General features: G+C 29.0%; 1 protein-coding gene across 7 annotated transcripts in view; it reads right to left on the bottom strand.

Moving 5' to 3' along the window:
• Positions 1–688: 688 nt before the first annotated feature.
• LOC108755595 (saccharopine dehydrogenase-like oxidoreductase) overlaps positions 689–12,414 on the bottom strand; it is a 16,426-nt gene continuing 4,700 nt past the window's right edge. For 5 of the 7 annotated variants that reach the window (XM_018498705.1, XM_018498707.1, XM_018498706.1 and 2 more), the window contains 7 exons: positions 2,656–2,838; positions 2,384–2,559; positions 1,989–2,302; positions 1,634–1,780; positions 1,443–1,533; positions 1,115–1,368; positions 839–944 (listed from right to left, as the gene is read on the bottom strand). In XM_018498705.1, coding sequence (XP_018354207.1) covers positions 839–944; positions 1,115–1,368; positions 1,443–1,533; positions 1,634–1,780; positions 1,989–2,302; positions 2,384–2,559; positions 2,656–2,827 — 1,260 coding nt within the window. In that variant the 5' untranslated portion in view covers positions 2,828–2,838. Of the gene's footprint in view, positions 945–1,114; positions 1,369–1,442; positions 1,534–1,633; positions 1,781–1,988; positions 2,303–2,383; positions 2,560–2,655; positions 2,839–12,414 lie in introns of those variants that run through there. The other 2 variants (XM_018498709.1, XM_018498710.1) reach the window with 2 other exon arrangements.

Raw genomic sequence — 12,414 nt, 5'->3', positions numbered from 1 at the left:
ATAACTAATATGAAATTACATAATTTTGTAAAACTTTTTTTCTCCCGAGCGATGAAACAAATAAAATAATCTTGTATAAAGTTAAGAATTAGAGAAGGAAGATAATTTATAGTACAGTAATAAAAAATTAAGTTTCCAATATGATATAAAACAAAATATATAAGTACCTTATATTTACTTATGTATCTAAAACTTAAAAAATATCAAAAAATAACTATAGATACGGATACAGGTATCTCCGTCTGTAAGGATCTAGATAATGCATATAGATATAGCTAGAGTATCTAGATACTTTTATCTAGATATGTTCCAACACTGATAAGCTGTGATGATAATAATAATACTCTGTCAGTTAAGTTAATGATTATGCCTACTTTACGGCATGACGAATGGCATTAAAAGAAATTTAAATACCTACTCGAGAATGTAAGTTGATATCAATTGTATAATAATTTATTATTTTTTATTAAAGTCAAATCTAAGAAATTTAATTTTTACCCCTCATTACTACTGTAAAATTTAATCTGGAATGAAATTTATTAAATATATTTGGTAAAATATTAATGTTCTGTTTCTGAGTAGATATAAGGCAATATAATCCATATATCTGTAAAAATCTATAATAATTAATGTTACAAATAATCTTTATTAAACTTCACTAACTATAATATATATATAATGTCTTATAAATACCTTCCTGTTGAAATATTGTGAAATATAAGTGTATAAAATAAAAGTTTATCCGAAACCACAACAAATGTTAATATCAAAATCAAGCGTAAAAATAAAATGTGTTAAAATATAGTATATAACAGAATTAAATACAATCTTTTTATCTTCATTTCTCCGTAGACGATATCACCTCGAATTTAATATTATGTTTTATCAATTTCTCGATCAGAGATGTTTTACCAAACGCAGCACCGGGAGTAAGTACTCCTCCGCTGTAAAAATATTAATACATAAAAATAAAAAATAAAAATTCAACATGTAACTAATTGTCTTTCAATTATCATTAATTATCTCAAATTATAAGTAAATAATTTTTAAATTTAAAAAAATGACTACAATAGACATAAGTGTTACATTGATAAGTAATTAATAATTTACTAACTTGTCAGGCATTTTGTCAGTTTCGTTTAGAATTGTTATTGCCGATAAGATCACTGCGATGCTAGTCAACTCATATCCGGTAGAATCACTAGACATTCTAGTGATTACTTTCTTATTAGGTGGATCTGCGTGTTGATCGGTAGGTTCAGCCAATTTTTCAGTCCATCCACTAGCATTGAACGTAACAGAAAAATATGTCGGTTTCAGCACTTCCAGATCCAAACTTATGATACCCAATGAAAACAGAGTCGGATACTGCAAATATCGCATATTATTATCTTGTATTATCTGAATAATTTTGACAATTGAGCAAGTATTTGCACACATACTTTTAGAAGTAAATTACGACCGCATGCTGTGCGAGACAAAACTAACATAAACATACCGATAATGGCCATCATCAGGAATTGGAAGAAATATCTAATAGTAAATACAGAATTTAAGAAAGATCTAATAGAGTAAGTACAGAATTTAACAAAAATTATTTGTCAATATTCATTCCTATCGGTATCATACTAACTTCAATGTAACATAAAATTGAACTTGCGCAGGCCTCTCTTTATACTTGTCATATAAGAATCGCTGTGTACGAAGAGCTACTGAACGATCGATACTCGGAAATGGTGCGGACCATCCTTCAGAAACATCGCTACGGTGCAATACACTTCTGCAAAATAAATGGAATTATTAACGCTGCTTCATAGTTATTATATATTTATAATAACTATTTCTTTTTATTAATATTGCACTAACTTGCACATTGTCTAAACATTTAATACGCATAGAAAATTTATTTATATTTGACTCATTGTTAGTTGAAAAAAATATGATTTATGAATATATGCAAGACATATGAGATATAGAATCGTATGTACCTTGATTTTAATTTCGGTACGAATTCAGGCAACTTAATAGGATATAATTTTTTGCGTAATGCAGGTAGTTCCTTTGCATAAGCTAGATTGTGTACAAAAGTTACCCAAGTTCCATAATTGCAAATCGGACCTATCTTGTCAGGAGCTAATATGCTCATGTATATTTCAATAGCATTCATTTCTCCTTCAAATTTTTGTTGCGTGAAAATAACTCCCAACTCACTAGGAATACAATCCAAGCCGCAAGCGCTTACTATGTAAATGCCAGCTTCTTTTGCTGCTTCGTTATATTTTAATTCCATTTCAATCATAAACTAATAAAATAATAAAGATATCAAAAATCATTAATCGATCATTGTACTATTATATTATAAATATAAACGTTATTGAATTACCTGTTCTTCAGCAGTGACATCAACATAATGAGTACGAGTAGCAATGCATGTTTTGACAACGGGTTCTCCATAAAATCTGTATGGACCACAACAATTGACAAGTATCTTTGCTCGCGCCGTCATTTTCTTAAGAGATTCCTCATCTTTTACATCAGCCAGAATAACAGGCACATCCACTAATAAAATATATGTAATATGATAACATTTGCAAATAATAAATAAAGTAATTTACTATTATAATTGGAATAATCAGTTTTAAGTTTTAAATGTACCAATATCTGAGGCAAATTCCTTAACAACTGCGTCTAAAGCTTCTTTCCTACGACCAGCAATACCGAATTTCATTTTCTGATCCTTACACATATAGATTGCATTTTTCACTACATATTTTCCAGTATGTCCAGTGGCGCCAAATATTACCATATCTAAACGATCATTTGCCATTTTTCTATAATCTATAGCAAAATATCATTAAAATTATTAATGTTTTTTTACAACTTTACATTTAATTTGACAAAAATATCTTTTATTAATACCAAAATAATCAAGCGTAATTTAGTGTACATTATTAAACAAACTGATGCATTGATGAATTGTCTTATACATATTTATAATACATACATTTGCTGACATAAAAATAGTACAAATGCAGCAATATAATTGCTTATGCATGCAATCAGTTGACGAAATTTTAAAAACAAACGGTTAGCAATAGCAGTAGGATATGCCATCGGCAAAATGACAGCAACAAGGAACGATTAATCATTCCACTATGAGCATTATACGGAATCTACAATAGAAATCGTAGGGTTTTAGAAAACCCTACGATTTCTATTAATCATTGATTATTCTTCTTATATTTGTGACTGTGATTGGTTAATTTTCTACAACTTAAGACCCTGTGATCACTACTTCTATTCTCGATCCCGCGTTATGAAAATATGACGGCAACAAAATATGTGTAATGATATCCATCCATTGTATATTATCTTTTCAAGCTATGAAGTTTTTTAATCATAATTCGTTGCTAACAAAATATTATCACGAAAATCACTCGTCCATGAGTATTATGCATCTCTACCCACAGAGGATCACGGAGATACATTAACTCGTAAGTAAGAATCATCTGGAAAAGAATATAAGGAGCGCAGCATTTTGCATGTGAAATGAGCCCTCCAAGTTGAGTTTTAAGAGGATACTGGAGTGATGACCAAACTTGATCGAGGTTGATTAAGGTACGTCAGAACGTTTTCAATTTCAAATTTAATAATAGTGATCTTTTTTTATCCATCATCTTTCATTCATTTCTTGTATTTACTAGAACACAACAGGCGCGCGCTTCGCACGCGCTATTAAATTTTTAACATTGTATATACAAATATATATATACACCTATACATACAGGGTGTGTTAAAAGTCTGGAAACAGTCGAATATTTTAAAAGTAAAGCATTTTTGAAAAAAATATTCCAGATAAAAGTTTAAAAAGGTCTATTCACTTGTCCTATAGCATCGCCAAGATCGGATCAAGGTAAAATTAATTTTTTTAAATGGAACATCCAATTTGTGTTTTCCCTTAAATCTCATAACGTCCGTTTTATGCCTGCTTGAGATGCTTTCATATTATTTACTTTAGAGAACTATTTATTATTTTCTCTGTAGGAAACTTTTTTGAGCGCAAACAATTTAAATGCAATTCACTGCATTCATAAAACTTGTAGAAAAAGTATTGAAATATGTCTGCTTAAAGTTTTTACAACTGATTTTTCCAATTCTCTTCAAACTGACACTGAGTCAGTGTCGTTCGTATTCAATAATGAGTCTTTCTGGCATGATTTTTGATTACTTTCCAACTTTCATTCTCATGGAATTGATTAACGTTCCAATGAGAAATTTTTCATTTGTGGGCTTCAATAATACTGACTGAAACTAGAAGTGACTCACTGTGTATGACATTGACTAGCCAAAAAAATGTCGAGAACCGGTTTTTGAATAATTCATAATAATGTTTGCGATATAGTTTGTAATTTGTGATCAGGGTGATCGTCCTTATTTTTATAGGAGTTATTTTTTTCAGTGAATGATTGACTTTTTGAACCAGTTACAAATAACGATCTTTTTTAATTCCGATATTACTATTGTCATCATAAAAAATTCACAATGTCGTTACTAAATCGTTATTATAACAGGTAACGATCCATAAAATAACGGCAGTACAAGTAACGCATTACTTGCCAACCTTATATATCTGTTATATAACAATTAATAATTACGTAACTGTATAACAACTAAAAATTATAATTAATTGCGAACAAGTATCTAGACATTTTTTACTGCAACTCATCATCAATCTACTTTTCAACTATCTCAACGGCCGATTGTTGTCGACTTGTTAGACCAATATTATATGCAACTCGTGATGATTTTTCACCACTTCGGAGACCAGCCCGTGTTATCAATCACTTCCTTTCTGTGCTCATATACAGATAGGACCGCAGATTTTTTATCGGATGCCTCATCAGTTCTTTTCATTACCTTTAAAAAATCCATAAGGAAGCTTCTACTTAATTTATTAAAACCGATGGATTAGAACGGATCGTAGGAGGGTCTCCTCTCCAAAGGAGGGATCGACACTTCAATTTCCTCTACACATACGATATGCCATGCTAGCTCTTCAGCAGTTGCTCGCAGAGGCATTAGTATTAAAAACATCCGAAAATCCGCTGGTTGGTCTCAGAACTCTGATACTTTTGCAAACTTTTACAATAGGTTCTCCATGTCTTCGACGAATATTTCGCGAGCGATTACTTTGAATCGATAAATAGCGCCATCTTTATAAGAGTTTTTTCTTTTTTCTTTTCCTTCTTTGTTTATACACAGATATTCTTATGTATGGATAGTTATACATGTACGAGTATATAGGCAATAAACATGTATGTTTAAACACTTGCTACATTTACCTCACAAGGAATAAGATTATATCGTCACAAAATTATCTGCTTTAAACAACTACATTTCTACTTGGACGAAGCGGAGCATAATTACATGATCAAACGAACTTACAAGTGAAGTTCGATCATAATTATGCGAATGCTTCATCCGAATAGACCTTTTCACTCTTTGCCCAAAAGATATCATATTTTCTAATTTTGTGACAGGACTTTAAAACATGAAAATGTGCACGCGTAGCGACCCAGCGCTAGCATTTCAATTTTTTTTCGGCGCAAGCTTTAAAGATGCTTGTTGAAAGGGAGTAGCATGAGACATGATATAAGATAAATCATAATATAAACCTATATGTGTTTATTCTTTTTTGTGATTCATTATCATCAAATTGCACAATACATAACAATACCCTTTTACATCAATTGTAACTATTATCTTTATATATCCTAAATAAATCATGCAAGCAAAATTCGAAATATTTATAAGTAAAATAAACTATTTAGGAAACTTGCATAATATAGCATTCAATTATGATTTTATATGAGAATTTGAGTTTGATCCTAACATTATTCAAGATTAATGTATATTGTGTGTTATTTATTCTCTTTTGCGACAATATAAAGTATATACTTATATATTTAATATTTTATAGTTTTTGCAGACGTCTTCATCAATATTGTCACAAAAGAGAATAAATATAATATAACATATAATATGCATTAATCTTGAATAATGTTAACATACTCAAGTTCTCGTATAAAATCACAATTAATAATAATTGCATTTCATATGAGCGTACCGTTATATTATTGTGCAATTGTTATTTATTCTCTTTGTTTTCTTAGCAATACGCAGCTTTTACAAATATCTTTATCAATATTGTCACAGGAGAGAATAAATAACACATAATATAGATTAATCTTAAATAATATTAAGATGCTCAAGTTCTGATATAAGGTCGCAATTAAGGCCCGGTTCCACAATCACGGTTAACTCTCAAACAAGGTTCAACTTATTCTTCATTCTCAGGATTGAAAAGAGATAAGAAATGAATTGAACTTGGTTAAGGGTTAACCGTGAATTGTGGAACTGGGCCTAAATGCTATATTATGCGAATTGTTTCTTAAATTGTGAAAGAAAGAAATTAGATTTAAGTATAGGTTGAAGTTTTACATTTGTAATGTGTGCATTGCGATTAGAAAAGCGATTACACGGTGTAGGTTTAAGGTTGAATTACTTTAGTATATAAGTATCAATTATGTACCACATATAACTGCAGTATTGCAATATCATTGTAATTTCTTTTTATATTTCATCATTCAACCTTTTTTTTTAATAATTGTAGCATTCAAATTAAATTCATTATGACGTTGGGCGTTTTGTATTGTTTATGAAAATTTTAATCGGGTTTGATCACATCTATAATTACAAAACTGATCAATCATAATCCGACCACCATCTCTCCGAAGAATGTAACGACTATTGATGGCTGTCATTGGTTAGTTTCTAATTTGTAGGATTTATAAGATTAAGTTTTTACAAGATTTATAAATCATTTGTTGCGAAAGATATTTATTTTATTAATAGCGAGGTTGCATATGTCAGTACAAATTTCTTTATATGTTTTGATGTGGACAGTTTCTGGTGCTTGTTACCTTATTGTATTTCTTATAACTATTATACAGTATGTAACTAAAAAGACATTTGAGTTACATTATGTACAACGTTCATCATATTATAAAAAGACATTAAACACTATAGAAGGCATGAAATAAATTTATCTTTTTGGAAAAAAGGGAAAGTAGTGCTGGAAATAACATGTTCTGCGAGAAAAAATTGCACTAAGTTTAGAAATGAATTTATATAAAAGCATTCGACACTACAAAAGGTGTGATATCAGTACAAAACTTACCCTTTAAAAAAAGCAGAGAAAAAGGCGTTAAGAGTGCATATTTCTCGATTCTTCGGAAAAAAAATGTGTACTAAATTTATATGTTGTTTGGAGAAAACTAAAACTATTATTTCTTGTGTTGAAACAGGAAGACTTTAAATGAAAATATTTTTGAGGAAAAATTAAAGTTACTATTACTATTTTTTGAGACGTTGAAATAAAAAGACTTTCAATGAGAATTTTAAAAAATACATAACATGTAACATAGTGAAGTACCACTTGGGTCTTACTTTTTAATTTTACATTTAATGAATATAACTTTTTTTTTTCAATACATCACTTACGTTTAATTACAATTTTTAAAGATTATAATGTAGCACTAATTATTGATATCAGATCTTTAATATACTTGATACGTATCATACAAATTACGCATAATTTTTAATTGTGGGATTTTAACTTGGTGGCAAATTTAGCGCTCATTATTGATATCACATCTTTCATATACCTACCTGATACGTATTGCCAAATTAAGTATAATTTTTATTTGTAGGATTTTAACTTGATGGTAAATATACAAAAATAAGTCTTAGTTTTTTAAATGAGATACAGATATTATTTAAGTTGATATTATTTATTCTTAATCAAGGTCCATATATGATTTGGATTGAGTGAGGTAACAATATTATAATTAGCGCCTGTTATTGATATAAAATCTTTTATATATCCAATACGCATCGTTCAAATTAAATAAATGTTTTATTTATGGAACTATAATAGATACAAAAATACGTATCATTTAAGTTTTATCATATTTTAAATTAATAATTTTTTTTGCAGAGCATGTATCCACAGCGCTTTTTTACTTTTTTTTCAAAAAGTAAACGTATACTGATATTTTATAGTGTTTAACGTCTTCTTATAAACAGTATATGAATTAATCAATTTAGTATACATTTTTTCCGGTTTAGTTACTTTAACTGTGCATAAATTTTGGAAAAAACATTTTTCATAAAATACAATTTAATTATTTGTTGGAAAATAAAAGCCATTAATATGTTGGATCAACAGTTTTAAATTGATAATGCATAAACAATATTAACAATGTCAAATCAACGTTTATTTAGTCACACTAAACATCTTAACTTTCAAAACTGCTAAGTAATTTTGATTAAATAGTGTTAATTGAACTCTAATTTATTTTCAAAGTAAAACTAACTTTATTTGGCTTGACGTGAGTTATTCACTCATTTAAAAAAATATAATTAGAATTATTTAGTGGCTTTGAAAAGTTAAATAGTTTACTGTGAGTAAATAAATATTAATTTGACATTGTTAATATGTTATTTACATTAGTCCAAAAAATTGTCAACCCAACATTAATAACTTTACTAATAAACAATTATATTGTTTTTTCTGAAAAATATTTCTTCCAAAATATACAGTTAAATATTTAAATTTCTCATATACTTCAATTAATGATGAATTGAGTCAGTCTTACTTAAAAATTTTTCTATACAGTGTAGAATATTTATTTGACAAAATATTTGTTTATCTTGAATATATATAATTTAAACGTTATCTCATATAATACAAACGCAGTTTTATTTAAAGAAATTGCATTTAAAACAATAATATATTTATATGTCTGATATAAACACATAGTTGACTGATATAAATGGAGTAGACTATCCACACACACACACACACACACACACACACACAAATCAATATAACGATACTGTTAACTGATTTTTCTTAAAGACTTTCAAATAATAGTAGTCCTGTCAACTAAATAAAATTGAATCATTTTTATTAACTAATATTGAACAATTTGTTTGTAAATAGACTACGATTAAGTTTAATTAAATAAAAAAATTGTTGCATTAATATCTTGTTTGACTTAAATGATCTTATATTATTTTTGCACACATGTTTTGTTATATAATAGATGATATTGATTAAAAGTTGACAAGATCAAAACATGTAGTTGACTTATAAAAATAAAATGAAGTATGAACAAAATCAGTTCTATCAGTGTAATATTTTTTAATTCATTTCAATATAATATTTATTAATTTATTTCAAATGTACAATTATTTTTACTGCATGTTGAATATTTGTTATTAAAAACATTACTGAAAAGTGTAGTGAGGGATCAGATCGCAGCGAGATGAAACACGTCCGCTACGATCTCTCGAGACAGACGACAATCGCTTTGTCATTATCATTTCCTAACTAAGTGAATAAATACCAGCGTATTATTTCGTTTCCATGTAATCTCTTCAAATACTAATATTAAATTGTCAGCAGAGGCATGAAATTAATAATGGTTACAATAGGAGGTATAAGTAACGTTGACAATGACTCGATCACAAGCGATTAACTTAGCGTAAGTGTATTGAGCCGTGATCCGATTCATGCTGACAACGCTCATAAGCATCATTTGTCTTCGTTTAACATTTGACAAACAATAAGGATGAAATGATTTTTAAGCATTGTGAGCGTGAACAATCGGACCGCGACTTTAGGCTGTCGTTCTAAGGATCGTAGGTTCAAATCTTAAAGACTTCCAAACGATAGTAGTCCTGTCAACTAAATAAAATTGAATTCTTCTCGGCGACGCGACGATGCGATGCATTTTTCAATAATTAATTGTAGTTGATAAGACAAAGAATATAGGTATATGAAATCAGTAAATAATAAATTAAACTGGAAAAATAAAAGTAGCAATGACAAAAAAAACTTTTTTTGTTAAAGTTAATCAAATATAACGGTTAATCAAATAAATTCGTTAGTTTTTGACAAGACTTTTTATGTTAAACTAATTATAATGATTTTCAAGAGAAACAAATATTTCGCCAAACTAAGGCGTCTTCACACTCAATATATTTCATAAATATTTGAACAAGAAAGATAATTTGTCCAACTTAAATTATTATGAGATAATCAAAATATTTCATTACAAGAAAAACGGTCGTATATGAATAAATCGAATAAAGTAAAAAACGCCGAACGGTCAAAGTTAGATATTACGAATATATTTAATCAATTTTTTTGTTCCAAATGTGATTGCGCGCCGATAATTGTCAGATTTTTAACACAATCATTATAAAACGTTTTATAACCCCTTTCTAAATAAAACCTCTAAAAAACGGAAAGAAACTTAACGGTTTAAGACATTCTTCCCGGCAAGTTGAGAGGTCCCAGGTTCGAATCCTAGCTGAGGTAATCTTTTTCGCAATAAGTTTCTTTCCGTTTTTTAGGGGTTTTATTTAGAGGGAATTATTAAACGTTTTATAATGATTGTATCGAAAGTCCGACAATTATCGGTGCGCTATCACTATTATATTCGTAACATCTAACTTTGACCGTTCGGCGTTCTTTACTTTATTCAAAATATTTCACTTCATTAAAAAAAAATATTGTGTCACATCAAATAAATATAAAGTTCAATCTACTTTCTATTTTATCACTACGACGTTTAAGCAAATAAAACATACATGAATTTCACGATGATATTAGTGTGTACAAATTTCAACTGTAAAAGAGTTGAGCGTTAATGATATGTGTTTATTTTAAATATTATATAAATTTGGTTGTTCTATTATATTTTTTTATTTGACACATATCCTTTTGTTATCTCAATTAATGTTATTTAATGGATAATCAAAATAAATTACTATTCAATTAAATATATTCAACAATTAAACAAATTAAATAAACATTTTATCTGCAATAACTCAGTTTGGTTGAGTCAAATTTAAAATTGTTATAGTAATAGAACAAAATACTTTGCTGTTATTACATAATTGATATTTATTTGCACATATTCGACCGCAGCATTTTGTTGAGTCAAATAACTTTTTTTTGAACAAATTTTTTTTTGAGTGAGTTAATTAATTCGAACCACAATTCGTAAATTTTTGTTATGGCGATCGTCGATATTTGATTTTTTCCATTTTTACAAAAACATTGACACAAATGACTGTCAATAACTGAGCGTCTACGATAGCTACAATGTTTACAGTTATCTTTTAAAGCATGTACGATTGTACAATAGTATCAGAATGGTTTTGATAAATAATACCATCTTCATGTTGAGGCTCAAAACTTTTCAAACGACCGATACATGAAAAAAAACGGATCATAGTTCAAGATCATACTACAACATGCAAGATATAAATTATAAATGTTGAAAATAATTACGTTTTAAGTTTGCTAAGTTTGATTCTCGTAGTAAATTGATTTAACCTATTAAATATGCGCAAACAACGAATTACAATGATGATTCTAAATGATTTTGTAACGATCTTTCCTTTTTCCGATCTCCAATGAGTTCCCAGGCGAAAATAGATTTGCGATATTATTCAGATAAGTTGCGTTTTTGCATAAAAAGTTGATGTAAGACTATTAATATCGTATTCAATGGGTGCTTTCCAATCGCAATATTCCTAAACACTTTTGTGCATACGGATACACAAATTGCATTGCAATTGTCCGTTATCGTCGACACAATGCTACACATCTGTACTCAGTCGAGGGCTGTGTAAGCTTGCATTTTCTAGTGACAATTACATGTTACTAACTGCGGCGGCTATAAATGAGGTTTGAAAACGTTGAGTGACCGGCACTTTTACTTTTTTTTATTTAATATAGGAAAAAAGCTACATTTAATCTAACTCTATCTGAAACGGATCTTAACCATCTCCAGCGTATACATTCTGTTCCAACTGAATCGTGCACAATGATACACTTTGTGCATTTCTGTGTACGTTTATGTTGTAAGATTGTTAGAATATTCAGTTCTGAGAAATTTTAAAAAAATATGTAAAAGGAGATAGGATGATTCAGGAAATACCGGGAATTATCAGTATTGAATAAAATATTTTCCGAATAAACAGTCACGTTTTTCCACGATCACTGACTTTATTCTATTGCAGTTACACTGCGAACTGGATTACTACTAATCGTACAAGAAATCGACGTAGTCGAGACTCGCCTGCGTATTTTATGAGCGAATCATAAAGATGCACGGACGATGTTACGTTAAGCTATTATTTTGAGCAACGGTGAACGAATCGTGCTCTGATTATCATGCTCCAGTTATCGTGCTCCGGTTTTTTGACATAATGCGTGCTGGCATAAGCGCCGCGGGTATATCAGAAAGCAGATCGTTACAATTGATTCTATTC

Source organism: Trachymyrmex septentrionalis, unplaced genomic scaffold (assembly GCF_001594115.1).
Source record: "Trachymyrmex septentrionalis isolate Tsep2-gDNA-1 unplaced genomic scaffold, Tsep1.0 scaffold89, whole genome shotgun sequence".
Taxonomy (NCBI): Eukaryota; Metazoa; Arthropoda; class Insecta; order Hymenoptera; family Formicidae; genus Trachymyrmex; species Trachymyrmex septentrionalis.
Note: the sequence above shows the minus strand (reverse complement) of the source record. Positions and strands in the feature narration are given on the sequence as shown.